At 39.2% G+C, this 25,890-nt stretch overlaps 1 protein-coding gene across 1 annotated transcript in view; it reads left to right on the top strand.

The window, feature by feature from the left end:
• E2F7 (E2F transcription factor 7) overlaps positions 1 to 25,890 on the top strand; it is a 44,416-nt gene that overhangs the window by 4,084 nt on the left and 14,442 nt on the right. The window contains exons 3-7 of the mRNA XM_023218252.2: positions 5,477 to 5,752; positions 10,893 to 11,061; positions 15,281 to 15,571; positions 16,849 to 17,007; positions 18,448 to 18,582. Of these exons, the coding sequence (XP_023074020.2) occupies positions 5,477 to 5,752; positions 10,893 to 11,061; positions 15,281 to 15,571; positions 16,849 to 17,007; positions 18,448 to 18,582 (1,030 nt within the window). The remainder of the gene's footprint in view (positions 1 to 5,476; positions 5,753 to 10,892; positions 11,062 to 15,280; positions 15,572 to 16,848; positions 17,008 to 18,447; positions 18,583 to 25,890) is intronic.

The raw sequence follows: 25,890 nt of genomic DNA, 5'->3' as shown, positions 1-25,890 counted from the left end.
GTCTGGAGCAAAGAGGCTAGGAGAGCTTTGTGAAGGAGCTAGCACTTGAGCTGTGGCTGGAAGGAAGGAATACTGAGTCTCAGGCAAGTAGAAGAGGGGAGCTAGTGAAGAAGTGGAAATGAGCATGGCATATTTGGGGACAATGCCCAAACTTAATGGACATGGGTGTTCTTTGAAGGTCATTCATCTCTTTTGGGAGTGGGTGAGAAAGAAGGTGCGTTCAGTTTAGAATATGTTTGTAGCTGTGTGATTTATAGGTAAATAAATATGTGCAGAAAGCAGCAGGTAGCCTGATTTTGGAATTCAGGAAAGGTAGTAATCAAGTCCGAACGGGAATTGTCAGCATATAGGCCGATTTAAAGCTCTATACATGGGAGTGGCAAATAGTGAGAGAGCAGCAGAGGGTTGTGTGTGGACTCTTGCGGTTTGGTTTGTAAGAGTGAAAATAGAAGGAGGCTGAGAAGGCACAGTCAGAAGTATGAGAAGAACCAGGAGAGAAAGAAACAGTGGAATCTCACAAGTTAAGGGCTGAGAGTTCTATAGAGCAAAGAATAGTCAACAGTCTTAACTGCTGCAGTGAGGTCATGTAAGATATTTTGCCATTGATTTGATCTGGCAACGGAGAGGTGACCTAAGTAGATCTGACCTAAGTAAAGGTGACCTAAGTAGATCTGGTGACCTAAGTAGATCTGGCAACGGAGAGGTGACCAGTGGATCAGAACAGACTGGTGGTTTGAGGGACCCCCTAGGAGGTAGGCAGAGAAAACCCTCAGTGGGGATTGCCTCTAGAAAGTGTGCTCTGGAAAGAAGGAGAGTTGTTGGTCCATAGCTAAAAGGAGACACTTTCTAACATGTAGTCATTGCAATGAGACTTAAATAGTAGACAGAATTTCAACAGGCAAAGCCAGTGGCATTAAAGAGGAAGTGGTGGTGTGAGCACCAGCTTTGCTGTGATAAAGTGCAGGGCAGGTCTGAGTAGCAAGGGGACTGTTTTGGCAGAATGTGGGATGTGCATGAGAGGGAACTGAAAAAGGTTGGCTAAATATGGCCCAAGCTAATATATACACTTGACTGTGTATATTGTTTGAGATAACATGATCAAAGCCGTATCGGACACAGGAGCAGGACTAGAACCAAGACAACGAAGACCTTTCTGTGGCAGCACAAACCAGTTTACCTATAGTCAGTGTGCTGGTGTTATTAGTAATAATAATGAACATTTGTATAGCACTTCACAGATGACAGAGTGCTTTGACCTTCTGAGCCCATCATCACAGCAACTCTATGGTAGGTAAGCCAAGGTGTATTACCTCTATTTATATAGAGAACTAGAGGGCCATTTCACAGGATACACTTCTCCAGACACTCTAATGGAGGGAGTGATTTCCAGGCTGTTGCAGGTTAGATTTCCTGAAGCAGATCTTACCCAGAGGTTAAGTGTTCAGGAGGTTTATTAGGAAGTACTCTTGGGATCAATGCCTAGGGAAGGGACAGGAAGGCATGGAATTGGACAGAAGGATAAGTGGAGCTGCAATACAGTCACAGTGGAAGTTACCTCTGGGGAGTTCTAGGGCAGCCATCAGAGGAGTCTAGAGTTGGGGCAAGGAGGCCTGGCTTTTTTTTTTTTTTTTTTTTTTTTGAGACGGAATCTCGCTCTGTCGCCCAGGCTGGAGTGCAATGGCATGACCTTGGCTCACTGCAAGCTCTGCCTCCCGGGTTCACGCCATTCTCCTGCCTCAGCCTCCAGAATGGATGGGACTACAGGTGCCTGCCACCACGCCCGGGTAATTTTTGTTTTTGTATTTTTAGTAGAGACGGAGTTTCACCATGTTAGCCAGGATGGTCCCCATCTCCTGACCTCGTGATCTGCCCACCTTGGCCTCCCAGAGGCCTGGCTTTTATATGTCTGTGCTACTTCTACCAGCCAGTGAGTACAGGAGAGGCTTCCCAGGAAGTGGTGTGACCTTGGACGAGTCAGCCGTTTTCAGCCAAAGCCTTCCGGTTATGGGATGACTGTTGGCATTACTTCCAGCAGCTGGGAAATGAGTCATGTCTGAAGAGATAGGGTGCATCCCAGCATCCACTCCACAGCTAGGCAGCCTTGCTAGAAAACCTTGGAAATAGACACTTTCATCTAAATTCCTCATTTTATACATACGGAAACCTGGGCCCAGACAGAATAAACAGTTGTCCAGGATCAAAAAGATACAAACAGCTGGGACACAAATCAGGTTTTCATTGCAGTGCCCTTTCCACAGTCGTATGTGCTGTCAGCATAGCAGGACAGACAGATGGAGCAAGGTGTGACTAGATTGCAATTGACTTTCTGTCCACCTGAGACCCTAGAATACAACTGGCTTGGCATTTTTTTCTCTTGATGTAGAGGTGTAATACAATCATAACCTACCACATGACCTAACTCCCATCCTACTTTAAGTATTCAGTAAACTACAGTGAAAATATATCAAAGTGTATGAAGAAATAATCCATTCTCAATTGCCCCCTCGCTAGGGAAAAAGTAACTCTGTTGGAAGCAATGGAGAAGGCATGTGAATCTCTGTCCACCCAGCATGCCTGGACCACACCCTCCACCATGAGGATACCTTTTGGAATAACTCATCAAAGCACAGTGTTCTTTGAGTACCTGCAGTGGGCAAGGCATTGTGCCGAAAATTGTGACAAACAGGACATGTAGAACTTGCTTCTTGACCTTCTCAAGAGCACAGTCTTATTATTGAGACAAGACACACATCCAGGAAGTTAAATAGCAATATGATGTGCTGTAGTATATTTAGCTCGAAATGCGAGTGAATGGTAATAAAGAATAGAAAAGAGGGAAAAGATAATAGCTAAGTTTTATCAAGCACTCCCTATAGTCCAGGAACTCATCTCATAACCCTTGAGATTGGTATTTTTATGAACTTCATTTTCAGTTGAGAGAAATAAAGTATAGTGAGGTACAGGAACTTGCCACACTCACCCCTGCTGATATGTAGCAGGGGCAGGTTAGCTGGACCTACATCCTGCACATATAACTATTTCCCTATGCTGCCTCTCCCTAGGTGCTAGTGGGGATCAGTGGCTTGCTGGCTACCTTTGGTTGGAGCTGTGAAAAAGATAACTTCCTCCCACTCTGTACCCAGGACACAAGCTCGTTTTTAGATGGAGAATTTCAGAAAGTTCTGCCTTCAGCTATTTCTTGCATACCAATGATTTTACACTGAATGAGGTCATAGGTGACCTCAGGCAAGTTATTTGACTTCTCTGTGCCTCAGTTTCTTCATCTATACAATGGAAAAATGTTAATGCCTATGTCACAGGATTGGATGAAGAGTCAATACATGCAAAATACATGAAACAGGGTGTGGCACACAGTAAACAGTAATTTCCCTTGAGAATTCACCTGTAGAAGCCTTTATCAGAATAGCACGCTAACAGGGACTCGTTAAAAGAGGTGGGTAGATGCAGCACTCTGGGCCGGGTACTTACTGTAGTATGAGAAATCGCCACTTCCACTGACTCCTCTCCTTCTGCTTACACTAGGACTGAATGTTGCCATGACTAGCTTGCAGCTTCTGCTGATCCAAGGAGCAAGAGTTGCCTTGCCTACACAAACTCCAGTTTCTCCCAATATTTTACCTCTTCACACATTGCTCATTTATAGAAAAACACTATTGTAAACCCCTGCTCAACCAAAACACAACCATTCAGTAGCTGTATGGAGTGTACAGGGACAGAGTGACAGATAATTCATCTACCTTTGTAATTATGTAAGACACTGTTGACTGGAAGAGAATACTACAGAAAGCAGAATCTTTCTGTTTTTGAATATTGAATTACCAAATTCTCATATTGAATTTTTGAAACTTTTTTAGGGGAAAGATATGTTTTAATTACTTGGTAGTTCCAAAGGTGGATTCTATATACTTAGTCTTTTTTTACAATGGGCCCATCGTTAATCTTTTCTTAGAATTATTTAAGACATTCTAACTCAAAGTGTGGTCTAGAGGCAGATGCTATTCCACAAACTATCACCAGGGTGCAAAAAAGAATGAAACTTGGGAGTTAAGCACTTAAAAACCTCAGTAGTCTAGGTGTGGTGGCTCATGCCTGTAATCCTAGCACTTTGAGAGGCCAAGATGGGATGATTAGTTGAAGCCAGGAGTTTGAGATGAGACTTGGTAACACAGTGAGACCCCAATCTCTACAAAAAATTTAAAAAGGCCAGGTGTGGTGTCTCATGCCTGTAATTCTAGCACTTTGGGAGGCGGAGGCAGGAGAATCACTTGAAGCCAGAAGTTCAAGTCCAGCCTGGGCAACATGGCGAGACCGTGTCTCCACACAAAATTTTAAAAATTAGCTGGGTGCAGTGGTGTGCACTGGAAATGGTGTGCACACCACTGTACTATGCACACCACTGGAAATCCCAACACTTTGGAAGGCTGAGGTGGGAAGATCACTTGAGCCCAGGAGTTTGAGACTGCAGTGAGCTGTGATCATGCCACTGCACTCCAGCCTGGGTGACAGAGTGAGACCCTATCTCCAAAAAATAAAGTATTGGGTGTAGTGGTGCATGTCTGTGGTCCCAGCTACTCGGAAGGCTAAGGCAAGAGGATTGCACATGCCCAGGAGTTTGAGGCTATAGTGAATCACGATCACACCACTGTACTCAGGCTGGGCAACAGAGTGAGACCCTATCTTTAAAAAAAAAAAAAGGAAGAAAAATAAACCTCAGTAGCAATTCAGTATTGCCACCATATCTAAGCTTATGATTAGTGGTCTCTTGTTGAAGAAGCTATGGGTCAGTTTGAGTGACAAACTCAAATGGCAAATCACATCTGGTGGGAGTTTTGTTGCATATTAGTCCTATGAAGTAAGGTCACATATCAGTTTGCAGGAGTTTGGAAATCTAAAAAAACAAGTCCTTTACCATGGGTAGTTTGAGATGCACTGCTCTAGGAGAATGACATTAGAGAGCTCTCTAAGTTGGCTTAAAATGTGGGATTTTGTTGGATGCTCTTCCATTAACTGGTCCTGCTACTAAGTGCTGTATTAGCACTGGTGCACATTGAACTACAAAAGCATTGTTGCTCTTCACTAGTCAATGCAAACTTGTAAGTAGTGTTTGAAAAAAGATGACACTTAGAAACAATATGGACTCAACCGGCATTCGCCCTCATAGTCCTCATCTGTTACAAACATGCAACAGTAACAGATACGTTGTGATTTCTCTTACAGAGATATCATGAAAGATAGTTGTAAAAGGGGTAGCAGATTATAATCTACTTCTCACTGGAGCCACTCTTCGATTCCCATGAGCCTTCTACTTTTTGTTAGTCCTATCCTGATACTTTTCAGCCCTAAACATACGGTCCTATTTGTATTTTCAAGTTTTAGTGAATGGTGGGAACAAAGTGTACTCTTAGCTGATACCTGCCCTTTCTCATTCTTGCTAAAAGTCTCTTTTTTAAAATAGGAAAATATATTTGTTGATCGATCAAGGATGGCCCCGAAGACTCCAATAAAAAATGAACCAATTGATTTATCAAAGCAAAAAAAATTTACTCCAGAAAGAAATCCCATTACTCCAGTTAAGCTTGTTGACAGACAGCAAGCGGAACCATGGACACCCACAGCTAACCTGAAGATGCTCATTAGTGCTGCCAGCCCAGACATAAGGGACCGGGAGAAGAAAAAGGGACTATTCCGACCCATTGAAAACAAGGACGATGCATTTACAGATTCTCTACAGGTAAACAGACTGTGCTTCTCAGGGATTTTATAGAACTTAAACGATTTTACTTGATTATTAAAAAGTCATAGAACTCTCAACTTTTCAGCTCCTATTAAGCCAAAAGCAATGGCAAACTGAATATTTTTTGATTTATAGCAGAATTCTCATTCTATCTTATTTTTCATAACGAATGCTTTCTTTTCTGTATGATAGTCCCTGGACCAGGGCTCATTTTAAAATGATAAATTATTTTAAAGTAATGATATTTAATCATTTTTATTTAATGAAGGAATTTGGATTATTTAAATGCTGCTGTGAATTTTAATTTTGCCCAGATTTTAGGGATAATGTCAATGTAAATATTTTTTATTTAGGAAATTCCATTATTATGTATGTTCAGTTTGTTAGTTTGGGGCTCTATTGAAGTTAAGCCATCTTTAAATTACCTGTTCTGTGGGGAACCAGTGCTGTTGAATAAGCAGCATGTCTATACTTTGTTTAAAAAAAAAAAAAAAAGTCAATTATTTTCACTTCCCATCAAGCTTTTTCCCAGACTTTCTAAGAAAAGTTTTGCAGATTTCAGTATTCTTAGCCATTTTTCTCTTTTTGGCGGACTTTTCAAGCTGTAAAAATTGCCAAAATGAAATAATTGGGAAGAGAGAAAAAAGATGTCTTGAATTACAACTTGAAATTCATAGAACAAAATGAATTTAATCGGTTATATATATTGCAGTGGTAGATTAGTGCTAGTAGTAAGAGATTCTTTCACATAACTAAATACAAATCACACAGTAGTTCCTACGTGCTTGAAGCCAGAGGAATTTCACAATTCCTTTTTTTTAAGTCTGGGCTGTTCTTTGGATTCCTTTCTGTTTTATATTTGATGTGCAACACACAAGGAGCTGGTTTCTAAGGCCTTGGGTTCCAATCACTAGCTGCGTGAGTGGGGGACGTCACTCAGGATCTCTGCATCTCAGTTTACTCGCCTGTAAAATGAGGGTGGTGGTACCTGTCCTGGTTTTATTGTGGTTCTAAAAACTAAATAAGAATATGCCTTTTGTTGTCAAAGGCATATAATTATTAGATTTTTTGTAATTTTTTTTGACAAAAATATAGCAAAGTGAAAATCAGCCAGTGGGAATTGTTAGTGACCTCTTTCACAAGGTAACATTGTTAATCTCTTACTTTGGTAGAACTAGTTGTTCTACCAAGCACGCCCCTAAAACAATTAAAATTTTGGTTTCTACCCAGGCTTTATAGAGAGATTTTAGCTGATCAGTTGCTAGAAACGTTCACCACCTGCAGGAAGTAAATGCCTAAAATTTTGGCAGATTTAAAACTGACTTTCTTTTAAAATTTAGGGCTTTAATATCTTTCAGCATTGTTTCACAATTTTTGGTATAGAGGTGTTATACACCTTTTGTCAGGTTTATCTCTAGGTTTCCAAATTTTTTGATGCCATTGCAAATTTTTTTTGTTTTAATTACCAATAGTTTGTTTCTAGTATATACAAATACAATTGATTTGTGTGTGTGTGTGTGTGTGTGTGTGTATATTGATCTTATATCCAGAAAACTTATTATACTGATGCTTTTAACGTCTGATTTATTAGATCAAAGTCAAGTATTTTAAGTAGGTTTTTTTTTTTCCTTTTTCTAACTTTTATTTTAAGTTCATTGGGTACATGCGCAGGTTTGTTACTTGGGTAAACTGCATTTTGCGAGTGTTTGGTGTACAGATAATTTGGTCACCCAGGTAATCATCATAATATCCAATAGGTAGTTTTTTCAATCCTCACCCTCCTCTCACCTTCTACCTTCAAATAGGCCTTGGTGTCTGTTGTTCCCTTCTTTCTGTCTCGGGGTACTCAATGTTAAAACAGACTTTTAATACCTTTTTTAAACTAGTCTTTGTTACCTTTTGATAGACTATTTGATCATCTAAAATGCACTTATCCTTTGCAGTACCTTTAACACCATGAATCTACCTCTCAGCCCAAAAATGGGTACAATGTAATTAATTTACATCTCCCTCCCCAACGGAGTAACCACTCTTCTGATTTTGTATGTATAGTCCTAGGGGACTTGCTTTTGTCAATCAACATACATCCTTAAGTTTTTGCATATAGCTGTAGTTCTTTCATTGCTGTATGATAATCCACTGCATGACTACACCACAATTTATTCATTCTCCTGTTTGTAGCCATTTGGGTTGTTTGTAGTTTAGGGCTAATACAGACTATGCTATGATATTCGTTCTTGTTTATGTCTCCTGGTGTACATACACAACAGTTTCCCTTGGATAGTGGTTCTCAAAGGGTCATCTGGGGACCTCAGTGTCCACAGACAGTTTTCAGAGAGTGAGGAGGTCAAAACTCTTTTCATAATTATACAAAGACCTTTGCCATTTGAACTCTCATTCTCTCCCAAGTATACACTGGAGTCTTCCAGGAAGTACATGATGTGGATATTGCAACAGACTGGCTACAAAAGGCAAACACAAGAATCAGTTCTCTTCTATTAATCCAGAAACTAAAGAGATTTGAAAAATAATATTTAAAATACCCCTTTCTCACAAAACATTTTAACTGCCTCAATTTTAATTTCTAACATGGTAGCTATCAATAGATAACCCACATAAACAAAAAGCCCTGTGGAATCCTCAGTAATTTTTAAGAACATGAAGGGGTCCTGTGAGCAAAATGTTTGAGAACTACTGTTTTGGGTACATACCTACTGGTGGAGGTGCTAGGTCATTAGATATGGAGATGTTCACAAGATAATGCCAAATTGCTTTCCAAAGTACTATTTGTCTCCCCCCAGAAATAAAGTTTTAGTCATCCATATCCTCTCTGACACTTGAAATTGTCTAATATAGTAATTTCTGCTAATCTCATGATTATACAGTATATATCTTTTTGTGATATTCATTGGCTTTTCTTTGATTACACATGAGATTAAGCTTCTTTCCACATGTTTACTGGCCACCATGTTTTTTGCTTCTCTGTGAAATGCCTGTTTGTGTTCTTGGCCAATTTTAATTGTTTTTGTTGTTGTTGTTGTTGTTGTTGTTGTTGTTGTTGTTATATTGATTTGTAGGAGTTGATTATATAATGATACTAAACCTTTATTATATGTGTTATGTATCTATTCTTTCAGTTCGGTAATTGTCTTTTCCCTTTATGTTATTTCTTGATGGACAAAAGTTCTTAAGTTTAATATAGTTCATTTTTTCCTTTTAAGGGTAATGTTTTTTGTGTCTGAAGAAGCTCTTCCCTATTCCAAGGTTAGAAAAATATTCTCCTTCATTTTCTTCATTTAAAATTTGCTTTACATGTTGAAATCCTTGATCCATTTGGAATTGCTTTTTGTGTATGGTGTGAGTCAAGAATACAACTTTGTTTTTCTATATGTATCATCAGTTGTCCCTGCACCATTTATTCAGGAGATCTTTCTCTTCCCCTCAGCTCGCAGTGCAACTGCTTTCATATCAAAATTCCATTTACATGTGTGTCTGTTTCTGAACTCTTCCTGTTCTATTGTCCATCCCTGTCCTAATACCCTATTGTAATAAGCACTGATAATCAGGTAAAACAGGACCCTCAACTTATTTTTCTTCAGAGTGTGTGGGCTACTCTGGGCTGTTTGTTCTTCCATATGTGTTTCAGATTGGATTTTATTGAGATTGCATTTAATCTAGAGATTAAGAATTAACCTCCTTAAGATACTGAGTTTTTTTTTATCTATGAAGACAATGTATTTCACTAAATTTTAAGTATTCTTTAAAATCTAAGTTTTAGGATTTTATGCAAATAGATTTTTGCTAGATGTATTTCTAAAATCCTTACCATTTTTGTTGCTATCATAAATGATGTCTTTTCAATGTATTTGCTGTTACTGTTGTATAGGAATGCAGCTGATTTTTAAAAACATATTATCTTGTATTCAACTACCCTGCTAAATTCTCTTACTATTTTTAATGATTTGTCTGAAATTCTTTTGAGTTTTTGTGTGAATAGTGACATCTTCTGCAGAAGGAAAGTAGCTGATTCCTTTCCAGTCCCTGTGCCTCAGTTTCTTTTTCTTGTCCTCATGCATTGACTAGGGTCTTCAATATGATATAGAAGAGAAAGTGATAGTGGGCATCCATATTGTTTCCTGACTTTAGGGGAACACGTCCAAGGTTTTATAAATAGATGTTTTCATGAATACCCTTCATTGAAGAAGCTCTCTGTTATTCCTAGTTTTTTTATTATTGTTATTATTATACTTTAAGTTCTAGGGTACATGTGCACAGTGTGCAGGTTTGTTACATATGTATACAAGTGCCATGTTAGTGTGCTGCACCCATTAACTTGTCATTTACATTAGGTATATCTCCTAATGCTATCCCTCCCGCCTCCCCCCACCCCACGACAGGCCCCAGTGTGTTATTCCTAGTTTTTTAACGGTGTTTTTGAAAGTCGTGAATGACTGTTAAATTTATCAAATGTTTTTTCTGAATCTATAGAAATGATTATATCACTTTTCTCTTGAATCTATTTGTCAAAAAGCCTTTTACTTTCTTGGGGCTTGAATGGAGCCCCTTTCAAATGTGGGTTGAGGAGACAGGATGATAGTTTAATGTATTTACAAATAAAAGGATAAGGAAGAATATGATTGGACTGCCTTCGTTCACTTTCATCAACCTTTGGTCAATTGTAAAATCTAAAGCAGTTTGGTGACAGAATGTAGGCCAGTGCATCTGAAACTTCCAGGTCAATAAAAATTACCTAGAATCTTATGAAAAGGCAGATTCTGATATAGCTGATGCCTGAGCTTCTGCGTCTCACAAGCTCTTGGTGATGCTGATTCCACAGGCCCAGTGAGCGCACTAGTAGCTAGACCATAGCAACCTGTAAATGATTTGCATTTTTCATTTGTCAAACTTTTCACTAATAGACTCAGCCTCAAATTATAAAGGAGAAAAAAAAAAATCAGTCCAGAGAAGACAATAGATAAAACATTCAGGGAATTAGATTAGGAAATGTATTTTAACCAGAATCTAGGATGGTGTGGATTGAGATGTCCCCCCAGTTTGCCAGTACCGGCCATTGCCATTTCTCCATTAGGATGTTAACTGTGACATCTTCCCCCTCCCTTCTATCTGCCCTCTGTAGCTTGATGTTGTTGGGGACAGTGCTGTGGACGAATTTGAAAAGCAAAGGCCAAGCAGAAAACAGAAAAGTTTAGGACTCCTGTGCCAGAAGTTTCTAGCTCGCTATCCAAGTTATCCCTTGTCAACTGAGAAAACTACCATCTCCCTAGATGAAGTTGCTGTCAGTCTTGGTATGTATCATCAGATTACCTGGAGGCCTGTCTCCAGTTACAGTGGGAAACTGGTTTCCTTGGGCAGGCTGAAGGTTGAGGTAGTGTGAGCCCCTCAACTGGGTGAAGACAGAGGAATAGGCAGAGCTTCCTTTGTCATCGTCAAATTTGTTTTCATTATACACAGAATTTCAGGGAGACTTTCAGACCTCAGGACCAAATGAGAATGCAGTCTCTTTTAACCTTAAAATATATTTTTATAATGAGTAATATTTTTATAATAGAGTTACATTACAAATTAGTATCTCATTTTAAATTCATCCTACTTCAGACAGATGCAAAACTATTTAGAAATAGCCTGCTTTTTATTTTTAATAATGCTTCCAGGAGTTCAGAACTGGTGTGATTTCAACTTTGTAAAGCAAGATTTGAGAGCAAGAGCATTATGTTTAAAGCCCTATACGATGATTGGCATAGCAAGTGGGTCAAACTAGAAAAAGGTCATTTGGACATAACTCAAACAACTAAATCTTATAACAAAGAAGAATCCGTGTGTTCACGTGCATGAGTGTATGATGTGAGATGGGTGTATGTGCTGGAAATATGTATACACCTGCTTCAGAATAGAGACCCCTAGTGGACATTGCAGTTAGTTCCAGAATGAATGTATTGTTGACAATCGTTAAGTAAGCAGAAATCACAATGACTTGAAGGTGTCAGGGTGTCCCCTTAAAAATAGGAAGGTTTTACACACACACACAAAAAGAAAAAGTTCTGAAGAAATCAGCTAAATAAATGATAGATTATAATTTTTAGTTTGTTTTTTAGTTCTATTTCTTCCATATGCTAGAGAAATATGCCCAAGTAGAGGAACGTCAACTTGAATTATTCAAGCTGAAAGCTAAATAGATTTTGGTTGTTGGAAACTGAGAAGAAGAGATAGTGGGTTATGATAAGAAGACCATGGGCTGGGCTTTGGGTCACATGGGGCTAGATTTGAAGCCCAGCTCTCTAATTTACAGGCTGTAAGAGCTTTAAAAAGTGAATTAACCTTTTTTTTTTTTTTTTTTTTTTTTGGTCTATAACTTAGAGACCACAGCACCTACCTTGCAAAGACATAGCAAAGTTAGGGATAATGTCAGTAACATGCCAAAGTCAATGGCTGGCATGGAGAGCTCTAATTATGTGGAGCAGTTTCTACTCAGCTCTTACTAGAATGTCGATACCCTAGCTGCCTTGTCCATCTCTATAGGAAGAGGAAGTAGAGTGCTATGGTTTGGGGGCCGATTTGGAGCCCAGAAGTGTAATATAGTATTCTAGAATTGGGGGCAATTAATCAAAAAAGGAAAGTGAGCCAACTGAGCATCAAAAAATGGGGTCCCTTGCTGGCCCTGGGGTGTATCAGTTGCATTCACATGGCATTTCTAATGGGAGGGTGTATGGAATGTTATACTCTCTCAACAAGATGTGTTAACATATGAAAACAGACTGGAATAAAGAAGCAGGCAGTTTTGGGCAAGGGACTATTGACTGCTCCTGCCAGCATCTTCCAGTAGGCATGGTGAAGAGCCAGTTGAGGGCTTTTGGGTCCAGGGTCCTAGAAACTAGTCTTACAGTAATGAAGGTAAAATGACAGATTGTCTGATACCCTTCTCATTGGGGTTCATGAAGCCTACTTCCTCCATGTACCCAACTTCCATTAAGGAGTCTTGCACTGGTGTCCCTGCAGAAGACAAAGGATTAGATGTTTGAGGGCTGTGTTGCATCCCAGGGAGGACAGAAACATGGACTCCTACTTTCGTATGACTGCAGATGGTTGTGCACACCCCATGTTATGGCTGCCTGGAGCAGAACTCTAGAGATTTTTACAACAGCTTCCCAGTGCCTCCTGATCACCCAGACCTGCTAAACAAGCATGCCATCTTTTCATGTGACATCATAAAATGGGGTCCCTTGCTGGAAGCTATTTCACTGCCGACTATCTTTTGGGGTTGAGTCTGAACTCTGTGCTACATCCCAGGTTACAGAGTGCAAGACTGTATTTTACTGAGGATGTGCAGAGCATTCAAATTGCATTGTTTTCATTGGATATGATGGGTAACAGTTTAGAGAACTGGGAGTAACTTAATAGCACACCCTGGGAAACTATTTTTCTGGACTGAGAATTCTTAGTAAGTCCCACCAGCAACTAAGGGAAGCATAGCAAAAATTAGGAAATCCTTGACCATATAACTAATGCCATGATTGGGATTAATAGAATGACTTCAATACAAAAGAAAAAGAAGACTGAATGCAGGGAAAACCGTTCTGACAGAGCAAGCCCCCAGAGTAATCTACGGGTCTTGAGACCTGTGAAATGGAACTTTTTAGTGCACTAGCCAGTGGATGGTTAAGCTCAGTTCAGATGAAAGAGGTAAGGGGTTGTGCAGACAGGCAGCTGTCATGTTGGTTTTCACCAAAAGCACCTACTGAACAGCCACTATGCATCCTGAGAATCATCCGGGTGGTCAGAAACTTCTTTTATTTTCCCTTCTTGGGATGTCTAAGCCACTAGATGGAGACTTAACAGCTTGTCGTCAGATATCAACTAACAAAACAGCCAGGCATATGGCTGGCCCTGGGGTGTCAGTTGCGGTCACATGACATTTATAATGGGAAGGTTTCTAGAATGTTATGCTGTAAACAAGACGTGTTAATACATGAAAACAGACTGGAATAAAGAAGCAGGCAGTTCTGGACAAGGGGCTGCTGCCTGCTCCTGCCAGCACCTTCCGGCAGGCATCTGGCACCGAAGCCTGAGCTTGTGAGGGTAACAAGCCTTTCAGGGTCATGAGCTGAAATGTTCTGATTGACTGTGAAATGCCTCTTCATGCATGTGATAGAACTTCCTCTCAGCTCTGGAGTTCTCATTGTAATTTGGTATATTTCTCATGTTAAATTTTTGAAGGGCCAACAGCTACATTCAGAGTCTGCCCTGATTATGTAACAGCTCCTGGCAAATGAAAGAAGGCATCTTTGTAGCTGGGCTGGTTTTCTGCAAGATGCCTGGAGGCTTTTGCTATAGGCCCAAGGGCCTGTTAGATAACAGAATGAATCACAGACATGAGATTTTTAAAATCTATTTCTACTATGACCTCTTATGCTAGCAGGGATTTTAGGTGTAACCAATGTCATGCCAAAAGTAATGACAAAAGTATCTATTTAAAATTAACACCTACTGGGGACCCTACAGTTACAGTTAGATTTCATCCTCATTATTATATAAGATAAATACAAAAACATAAAAAGGTTAAGTAACTTCCCAGGATCACTCAGCTACTAAGGGATTTATCAGGGATTCAAATGTAGGCAGTCTGACCCCAGAGGCCCCCCACCTTAACCACTATAAGTATTTTTGCTAGGTTTAATGGACAGCTTATAATCCTAGCTGCCTTGGGAGTGTTGGGAAAATGAGTAGTGAGCTGCCGAGCCTCATGGTCAGCTTGTACTGGAGTCTCTGTGCTTCACTTTTTGGGCTGTTTGCCAGGTTATGGTGAATGAGAACACAGAGAATTGTTAATAGCCATGATGAACAAAAGGAAATTCCCATGTTGTTCCAACCCCAGCTCTGGCTTCCTTCAGCAATATGAGAAGGGTATTCAAGCCTTTGACACCTGCATTTCCAGTTCAAAATAGAAAACACAATATTTGCATCCATTTTCTTTACTGGTCCATTGAGAGCGTTATCAAGGTAATATTTTTATATCATTGGAACTTCATGAAAGGATAGATAGTATTGTCTAATGGGGAAGTGTCAGTTATTGGACACAGTTGATTTTATAGTCTGCATAATTAGGAGTACAAGTCACAGTCAACCATCCATTCATCAGGTGTCCATTAGGCACACTGTTACGTGTATTGCTCAGACCACCAATTTCAGCATGCTGAAATGTTTGTGTGGTTTGCCTGATGGGTCTAAAGAGCAGTTGCTGTACTGTTTATGTCAGACAGATGGAAATGTCACCATCTCTGGATAGATGTTTTATTTTAGATCTGTTTAAGGGTTGGATCTCAAGAAGGAAAAAGAAAAATAATTTCTATTGGTTGCATCCTTGCAGGTTGAATTTCTTGAGCATCCACGCAGTGGGCATTATATTGGGGATCAGACAAAGTAGTTCACAGACATAGTCCAGGCCCTCAAGAAACTTCTCTTCAAAAATGTTTGTCTGCATGATGTCCATCGGCCTCTGTTTTTAAACAGGTGTGGAAAGGAGACGCATCTATGACATTGTAAATGTGCTGGAATCGCTGCATCTGGTCAGCCGGGTGGCTAAGAATCAGTATGGCTGGCATGGACGGCACAGCCTGCCAAAAACCCTGAGGAACCTCCAGAGACTAGGAGAGGAGCAGAAATATGAAGAGCAGATGGCCTACCTCCAACAGAAAGAGCTGGACCTGATGGATTATAAATTTGGAGAACGTAAAAAAGATGGCGATCCAGATTCCCAGGAACAACAGTTATTGGATTTCTCTGAACCCGACTATCCCTCTTGTGAGTCCATTGTAACTTCATGAGTAATGGCAGAGAAAGAGCGAGTGATGGTCTTTTCTGCAGAGGTTCACTGCTCAGATGGGAAGTGCCAGGTTGACAAACCTGGAGGGATATGTCCTCTTATTCTCTTCACTGAAGAAAGGAAAGCAGATGACTCCCCAACTGGACTGTCCACTCGACCTCATTTAAACAAACCTGGCCGATGGCAGTTCACTCGAGTTTGGCCTGTTGGGAGAATAGATCGCTAGCAGTACTCCCATTTTTAGATTGGCAGCCCCATGCTGCTTCTTTGAGATTTACTTTGTAAATCTGTAACTATTTGCAACTGTAAGATTTACTTTGAAAAAGTTGTATTTTCAAAGAATTTTATCTAATTATATACTGAAGTAGACTTACACTACTTAGAAAAGAACTCCATTCGCAGAAAATGTTGATAAGAAAGACAGACAATCTCTGCTTTCATTTGGTGCAGAATTTTTATTTACATCGGCATCATTCTTCCTTCCCAATTCATATTTAGCCTATTCTTGTTTTAGCCATTGATCTTCATCCCTGTTGTTAAGATGACAAAGTACAAGTGTCACGTCTCACTTGCAAATATAAGAAATGGAAAGAAAGGTGGGCCTGGTTTTCATTGGATTCACTGCCTCATGCCTTTTAGTTCCACCCCATGAGCCAGTACTTATCTTAATAACCAGAGAAGACAGCCATCTGTCGGGGATGGTTTGCCTGCCATCCACAGGAGCACATATCTAATCTGTCTCCTGTTTATATATAGTTCATTTATTCACATATTTCTGAAAAGAAGTGGAAGAGGCGGGCATCTACTATGTTTAGGGTATAGTCTAGATATTGCAGGCACAGAGAAATAAAAATGGAGTAGCAATTTGCCTTTGAGAGGAGAGTTGATGTTCTGAAAACAATTCTATATTCCTACCCTATCTTTTTATCATTCTACGTTAATCTTTCCAAGAAGCTGCCCGGTAAAACTACCGTATGGATTCTATTATAGGAAGTATAAGTATAGAGCATTGAGTGGTTTAAAATATGCATCTCAGAGTTTATGCCTACTGTAGAGTAATTTTACGAGCCACAAGAAAATCGGCCTCATTTCTTCCTGAGCTGACTTCTGCGATGTGTATCCAGTAAGCTTCTGCCTATGACAAGGGTGATCTTTCCATCTGCTGATAGGGCTAGATCATTTTGGGAAGCTGCAAGTATAGTCTTTCTTGTAGAAAATCATGTGTTTTGATGCTTTTGTTTCATTCCTTGTGTAGCATCTGCAAACAGTAGAAAAGACAAGTCTCTGAGAATTATGAGCCAGAAGTTTGTCATGCTGTTCCTCGTCTCCAAAACCAAGATTGTCACTCTGGATGTGGCTGCCAAAATACTGATAGAAGAAAGCCAAGATGCCCCGGACCACAGTAAATTTAAAAGTAAGAATCTTCACCTACATCAACTTACTAGTACAAAAAGGGTGGGATTTCATGTGTTGATATTTTCTCCTTCCAAGATTAAAAATATATATATTGTTTTTGACATACGTACTCCTTTCCTGCATTCATCAAGGTTTTTGGTGCTGTGACAGGTAAGTTAGTCACCTACTAGAATTCAGCTTAAAGTCCTGTCAGTGCCTTTTTCTTGATGATTTCAGTAGAGTGAAAAACAGAACACTATCCTGAGAACTCCGGTCAGGGAGGGTGTGAATTATTTTGCATTTCTCTTTAGTAATGCTGCATCTAAGACAGAATGTCTGAGTTTTCTTTCCCCTTTTTTCCCCACCCCCTGCATACTCTTCTGAAGGGTGGAGATGAAAATTGTCTACAGGTAAGAACCAGAAGAATGCCCAGGGTAAGGGTGGTGGGACATGGACAGGGAGAGAGTTTCCAAGCATCACACCCAGTGCATCCTCCTTTTCTGTCCAGCTTGGATACTGAGCCACATGCCCTGGGCTGCTGGTAGCCTGTAAGCCCCGGGAAACCATGAGCTGCAACACTCTCTAGCTATTTTTTGTTTCCAGCTGAAATTACAGTCACCCTGTGGGTGAAATGGCTAGATAAAATCAGGATTGGGAAGAAGAAAGCTGCATCTGGGGTGAATGCTTACTATTTCTAGATGATAATTCAAACTTCTTTGCTTGATCTTAACACGGAGGTCAAGTGGGTTTCCTACCTGTAAATCCATTTCTTGAATAGAAAATACTCTGTGGTCATTATCCTGCCTGTTTCATGTGCTACCACCCCTTCTGAGTATTTCCTCTACTTTGTACATATTTAAGTGTTTCTCCCAAAGCCACTTAAGATTCAGGTGAGGCCCGTCCAACCGCTTCTCACTGGGTGGCTGGAATGCTACGATTTCAGGTGAGGAGCTGCCTGTCTTTAGCACAGTTGTACTGTTGACCTTGAGCATCCTGTGTGCCCAGGAGTGCAGCCTGGCAGGAAACTCTGGGGAATCTTTGTCATTTTCACAGATCAGCTGCCTGGTGGAGCTGGCACCACAGTCTCCTGCTGGGAGAAACTCAGGGCATGCTTTTGACGTGCCATGTCAGAATTACATTTACTAAGCCTTTAATTACAGCCCGTTCCCTCCCTTGCTGTTTTTGCAATCACAGTGCTCCCTATGTGTCACCAGGTGCCTCTTGTAAGAGGTGTGAAGTTGTGGGAATGGAAGGACACACTGACCTTCCTTTAGCCTTCAGATACTGCAGGTACATAAATCCTGGGTGATTTTATGACAGAGCCACTGGTCTCCTCATCCCAACTTGCTGCTTTCCACCCGAGGTTTATATGGCAGCCGAGAAAAGTTACCTGTCACATAAACTAAACTGTTATGGTGTCACAGGCAGCATGATCATAATCGTGTTTTATATCTTCAAGCAAAGGTACGACGCCTCTATGACATAGCCAATGTTTTGACCAGCTTGGCTCTGATAAAGAAAGTGCATGTAACAGAAGAGCGAGGCCGTAAACCAGCCTTCAAGTGGATCGGGCCTGTGGACTTCAGCTCAAATGGTAAGGTGGCGTGGTTTTGCTAAGCAGGCTGTTTTATTTCGAATTCTCAGTTCCTTTTTCAGGTCTCACATCTACTACACAGTGAGACTGATCTTTTCCCATGTCACATACAAAATAGACTAGTGACTCCACTCTTGGAACGGTTAACATTAGCCTACAAATTGTGCGTGCTGGTTTGCCCACACACGGTAGGAAAAGAAATACTGAGCGTTTATAACGTGGGAGTTTCTCTGACTACTAATTTACAGCTCTTTAACTGTTTAAATTTTGTTCTGAAGCTTTTTCCTGAAAGTTTGGGACCCAGAATTAAAAATGACACCTCTTTTGAACTTCAGTTGTTGCTACATTAGCAGAATAAAACGTGGTTTCTCTTTGAAATTCTACATAATGTAAAAATTATGAGTAAAAAATCACATCAATTACTATCACAAAACTTATATGTGGTAAGATTGCATCTAAATGTAGTATGAATGTAATGGACTTTTTTTTATTTAAAAGGTTATAAATATAACTTTACAAAACTGGAGTCAAAGAGGATATTATCTTCTACTTATTTCATGGGTAATATATGAGCAATCAGGGACTAGATCCAACTGCACTAGCTATTTTACATACAGCTGTACTGCCTGGGAAGAAGCCATTAAAGTCATTTTTAAATTACCCTTCCAATTTTGGTGTTAGTGGTATAAATGTGAGCCACTTAACCCAGGCTTATAAATATATAGCTCTCTACCTCACTTGTAGCACATCATTCACTTAGGATCTAGATGAAACCACTTAAAATCAAGTATAACAAATTCAACCCAGTGCATACAACACTGTGTGCCAGTGACTATATTAAGGGCCCTGAGAGACTGAAGATGTGGGTGACACAGTCCCTGCCTGCATGAAGCACACAACTTTGCCATTTTCTCCTTTCTGTCTCTGGTTTCTCCCGTTCTTTTCACCTGTGAAGCCCTCTTCTTTTTAACATGAAAATATTCTCAAACTTCAAGATCTGGCTCAAATGTCAACTCCTCTATGAAGTTTTCCCTGATAACCCAGAGCAGAGTGTCTCATCTGAATGACTGCAATTGAGTATTGTGCGGTTTGTGCTGGATGAGGTTGATACGGTGGTGTCATCCCTACCCTACACATCTGAGACCAGACATCATCTTTATTCATCCTTGATTACCCCATAGTATCCAGAACAGTGCCTTACTCACTTTACTTGGTTAATGAGCTTCTATAATTAGGCATAGAGTTAGCATACATTTGAAAGTTAGGAGAGCAGTTACACTCTAGATGGGGTGGTACTGGCTCTATAGGCATTCAGAGAGGATACAGATTAAGTTCTGATGGGCTGTTAGGTTTTAGAAGGATGAAGAGAACATGGGATAAAAATAATGAGATACAGTGTTACAGTGTGATCACTGGGGACTGTATTTTTGGAAGGCCTCAAAAATTAAGGCAAGAAATTTGGACTAGATGTGATAGACAGAATTAACCAAGCGTCTTCGGACAATGATTAAAAGAGAGGAAGGACTCAAAGGTGGTCGTACCATTGAAGAAAATTAGATAGCTGGGCTGGGCACAGTGGCTCACACCTGTAATCCCAGCACTTTAGGAGGCCAAGGCGGGTGGATCACCTGAGGTCAGGAGTTCGAGATGAGCCTGACCAATATGATGAAACCCCGTCTCTACTAAAAATACAAAAATTAGCCAGGCATGGTGGCATGCACCTGTAATCCCAGCTACTTAGGAGGCTGAGACAGGAGAATTGCTTGAACCTGGGAGGCGGAGGTTGCAGTGAGCCAAGATCACGCCATTGCACTCCAGCCTGGGCAATGAGTGAAACCCCGTCTCAAAAAAAAAGAAAGAAAGAAAAAGAAAGTAAGATAGCTGGAAGATGAGCAGCTGTTGAGAAGTTGAGACGTTCATGTATTTGCACCACGGGACAGAACGGGGAGAACTCTCTGATTTGACATGAGAGAAAGACTTTGGAGGCAGGTCAGGAAAATTAAATTGAACATATTTCCTCTGCCCACCAGAAACCTGATCTTTCTGTATTCCCTAGTGTCATTACTGATAACATCAAGTTTCCTTTGATTCCTTGAGCCATTCTCCTTCATCCCTTGGCTAGCCATTTCTCACAAATTTTATAAATGTCTTCCTCCTCCTCTTTCCTACCAGCATAGCACAGTGTATTATGAATGGTGTTTTCTTTATAACAGCTTTATCGAGATGTCATTGATATGTAATAAATGGCAGGAAGTTAAAGTTACAATTTGATAAGTTTTTCATATGTTTGTACCTGTGAAATCATCAAGATAATGAACATATCCATTACCTTCAAAAGCCTCCTCCTGCCCGCTTTGTAATTCCTCCCTCCTGGTCCCCACTCCCATCCCCAGGCAACCACTGACCTGCTTTCTGTCACTCTGGATTTGTTTGTATTTTCTATAATTTTGTTGTAAGTGAATCATATATAGCCAATCTTCATTATTTACAGATTTCTTATTCGTGAATCTGTCTACTTACTAAAATTAACTTGTAACTCCAAAGTCAGTACTCAGGGTGTTTCCACAGTCAGTTGTGGTCATGCACAGCTTGGTGAAGAATTTGGGTCTCCCAATGCACATGTTCCCAGATGAATCAGGCAGTACTCTGCCTTCTTGTTCCAGTTCTCATACCATAAGCCAGCATTCTGTTTGCAGTCTTTTTAGTGCCACTTTTTCACATTTTTGTGCTTTTTGGCTCCCAAGTATTGCTGTCTAGTGTTTCTTAACACAAGAAAGCTGCATTGTGCCTTACAGAGAATATACATGTGTTAGATAAGCTTTGATCAGGTATGAGTTATAGTACTATTGGCCAAGTTCAATGTTAATAAATCAACAAATATTAAACAGATTTCTTTAAAAAGAAACACACATAAACAAGGTCATATATTGATCAGCTAATGAAAATGTTGTAACCAGAAGCTCACAGGAACCTAACCCTTTATGTCCCCTAGAAGCAATGGGTCAACATTTGCTAATCCGGTGTTTGCAGTGACTTTATAGAACATAACTACTGTGAATAATGAGAATCAACTATAACTGTACTCTTTTGATCAGGCTCCTTTCACTCAGCATAATTATTTTGAGATTTATACATGTTGTAGCATGTATCAGTAATTTATTTTTATTGCTGAAGAGGCTATTATATATAAAGCTCCTGCAATTATTTATGTACATGTCTTTGTATGGGCATATGTTTTCATTTCTCTTGGGTAGATACCTAGGAATGGAAAGGCTGCAACGTGTGGTAGGTGGATGTTTGAAATTTTTGAGAAACTTCCAAACTGTTTTCCAAAGCAGTTATGACATTTTACTACCAACAGTATATGAGAGTTCTAGTTCAACCATATCTTGCCAAAACTTGATATGGTCAGTCTTTTAATTTTAGCCATCCTGATAGGTGTGTAGTGGCATCTCATTTTGGTTTTAATTTGCATTTCTCTAGTGATTAACGATGTTAAGCATCTGTTTTGCCATCTGTTTATCTTCCTTAATGAAGGGTGTGCTCAGATCTTTTGCCCATTTGTTGCTGTTGGGTTGTCTGCTTTCTTACTATTGAATTGTGAGAGTTGTATATACATTCTGCATACAAGTCTTTTATCAGGTATATGATTTCCAAATATTTCCCCTCCATCTGTGGCTTTGTCTTTTCATTTTTTTACCAGTGTCTTTTGAAAGTCAGAAGATCTTAATCTTCAGGAATTCCACTAATATATTAATTTTTATTAATGTTTTTCTTTAGTGGGTCATGTTTTCAGTTTTTAGGTAAGAAATCTTTGCCTAACATGAGATCACACATGTGGTGTGAGTTATGGATCAATGGGGTGCTTTTCTGAGAGGATGGGAGGTTACATATTTTATCCAGCTGTACCCGCACCATTTGTTGAAAATAGTGTCCTTTTTCTCCAAAATTTATTTTGTGCCTTTATTAAAAATAAATTGACCACATATATGTATGGTAATGTTTCTGGACTCTCCATACCGCTGCATTGATCTGTTTGTCTATTTGCTGTCATGCTAATACTGACCTCTTAAAACGAGTTGGGAAGTAGTCACTCCTCTTCAGTTTTCTGGAAGAGTTTGTGTAGAATTGTTATTATTTTTTCCTTAAATGTTTGGAAGAATTTATCAGTGAAGAATTGATAAAGATTTTTTCAGTGAAGCCATTTGGGTCTGGTTTTTATCTGTAAAAACTTTCTATGTGAGAAGGTTTTTAACGATAGATTACATTTTTTGAATAGCTATAGAGCTATTCAGATTATCTCTTTATAGCTCCTTTAACTTTGAGTTCAATTTGTTCTTATTGTAGTTTATTAAGGTAGAAGCTGAAATAATTAATTTGAGACCTTTCTTCTCTTCCAATAAGCATTTAGTACTATAAATTTTCCTCTCAGTACTGCTTTAGCTGTATCTAACAAATGTCGATATGTGTGTTTTCATGGTCTTCCCATTCAAAATACTTTCTATTTTCCCTTTTGATGTCTTCTTTGGCCCACAAATTATTCAGACTCGTGTCGTATAGTTTCTAAATATTCTGGGATTTTCCAGACGTCTTTCTCTTATGGATTTCTAATTTCATTTCATGTAACCAGAGAATATACTTTGTATAACTTGAATCTTTTAAATTTATTGAGACTTGTTTTGTGGTACAGACACAGTCCATCTTGGTAAATATACACAAATATACAGAGTATATATTCTGTTGTTGTTTGGTAGAATGTTCTATAAATGTCCAGTTCTTTTATATTCTTACTGATTTTATGTTTACTTGTTCTAGCCATTATTGATAGATGGATATTGAAATCTTTGATTATAGTTGCAGATTTGTCTGTTTCCTCTTGCAGTTCTTTAAAGTTTTGTGGAATGGATTTTGAGGCTCTTTCATGAACTCTGTCTGCATAAATATTTAGGATCACTATGTCTTCTTGATGAACTGACCCTTTTATCATTATAAAATTACCCTCTATTCCCGGAGATAATTCTTTGCTCTGAAATCTACTTTGTCTCATAGTGATATAGTCACTTCAGTTTTCTTTTTATTAGTTAGCATAATATATATTATCCTTTTATTTAAATAATTTCTGTCTCTATTTAATGTGAGTGTCTGGTGGGCAGTGTACATAGTAGAATTCTTTTTAATCTAATCTGACAATTTATGCTTTTCAATTGGGTTATTTAGGCCATTTACACTTAATGTGATTCTTGATCTTGAATTTTAATCTGTCATCTTGCTATTTGTCCTATTTGCTTATTGTTTCTTTTTCCTCTTTTTCTTTCTTTTGGATTTATTAAGTATTTTTTATGCTTCCATTTTATCTCCTTTGTTGATTTCTTGGCTATAATTCTTTGTTGTGTTAATGGTTGCTTTAAGGTTTATAGTGTACATTTTTAATTTGTCACAGTCTACTTTCAAGTGATAGTATACTACATGTATTGTACAAGACTCTTACAATAACTTGCTGTCATTCCTCCCTGCCTGGCCTTTGTGCTATTGCTGTCAAACATTTTACTGCTATATATGTTACAAACCCCATGGTGTGTTACTGGGGGATTTTTGTTTGTTTTTTTTGGTAGAGACAGGGTTTCACTATGTTGCCCAGGCTGGTCTCGAACTCCTTAGCTCAAGTGATCCACCCGCCTCAGCCTCCCAAAGTGTTGGGATTAGGGGTGTGAACTACCACGCCTGGTCCACAGTTAATTACCTTTTAAAGAAACTTTAATAAGAAAATTTCCTAACCCTAACCCATGTTGTTACCATTTCCAGTGCTTGTCATTTTTTTGTAAATGTAGGTTTCCATCTAATATCATTTTTTTCCTGCTTGATGAACTTTAACATTTCTTTTAGTGCAAGTCTGCCAATGATGAATTCTTCTAGCTGTTGTATGTCTGAGAACGTCTTTATTGTGCCCTTGCTTTTGAAAAACATTTCTGCTGGGTAAAAAATTCTAGATTGACGCCAGGCACCATTGCGTATGCCTGTAGTCCCCACTACTCAGGAGGAAGGAGGTGGGAGGATTGTTTGAGCCCAGGAGTTCAAGTCCAGCCTAGACAATACAGTAAGGCCCCTGTATCAAATAACTAAAAGAATTTGAGGTTGAAGTTTTTTTTTTCCTTTAGTTCCTTTTTTTTTTTTTTAATTTATTTTATTTTTTTTAGAGACAAGGTCTCACTCTGTCACCCAAACTGGAATGCAGTGGCGTGATGGCACGATCATGGCTCACTGCAACCTCAAACTCCTAGGCTCAAGCGATCATCCCACCTCAGCCACCCAAAGTGCTAAGATTACAGGTGTGAGCCCACACACTCAGCCCTTTAGTTCTTTAAAGAAGTTGCTCCACTGTTTTCTAGCCTGCATAGTTTCTGGCAAGAAATCAACCATCATCCTGTTCTTTATATGTTAATGTGTCATTTTTCCCTGGTTGCTTTTAAGTTTCTCTCTATGACTGGTTTTAAGCAATTTGATGATGTATGACTTGGTGTCCTTTTCTTCATGTTTCTTGTACTTAGATTTGTTAAGATTCTTGGATCTTTGGGTTTAAAGTTTTCATCAAATTTGGCTAATTTTCAGCCATTACTTAATCAAATATTTTTCCTGTCCCCTCATCTGCTGTTTTTACAGATTCCACTTATGCTTGCTTTTGGTTACCTAACGTTGTCCCACAGTTTACTGATTCTTTGTTCATTTCTGTCTTTTTTCTAGTGTTTCATTTTTGTACAGTTTCTATTGCTATGTCTTCAAGTTCTCTATTTATTTCTACACTTTGTAATCTGCCATTAATTGTATACACTGTATTTTTCGTCCCCACCATTGTATTTTTTTTAATCTCTAGAAGTTTGACTTGAGCCTTTACATTTTTGATGTCTCTAAGACAACATATCCAGTCTTTCCTCTAGTGGCTTAAATTTATGGTATGCAATACTAATATATGTTTTAGTGTGCTGGTCTACTTCCTATCATCTGCTTCACTTCTGGGTCCATTTCAATTGATTTTTCTCCTCATTGTGGATATTTTCAGTTGTGTGCCAGACACTGATAATTATACATTATTAGGTGCTAGACATTTCTGTATTCCTAAAAATGTTTTAGCTTTGTTCTGGGAAGTTATATGGAAACAGTGATCCTTTTGGGTGTTGCTTTTAAGTTTGGCTCAGCAAAATTCTTTGAGCTTTTAGTCTTTAGTACGTTTTTCCCCTTATTGGGGCAACACCTTTTTTAGTACTCTAACCAATCCCTCCTGAATTAGGTTTTTCTACTGTAGCTATTGGCAAC

Source organism: Piliocolobus tephrosceles, chromosome 10 (genome assembly GCF_002776525.5).
Source record: "Piliocolobus tephrosceles isolate RC106 chromosome 10, ASM277652v3, whole genome shotgun sequence".
Lineage (NCBI taxonomy): Eukaryota > Metazoa > Chordata > Mammalia > Primates > Cercopithecidae > Piliocolobus > Piliocolobus tephrosceles.
Note: the sequence above shows the minus strand (reverse complement) of the source record. Positions and strands in the feature narration are given on the sequence as shown.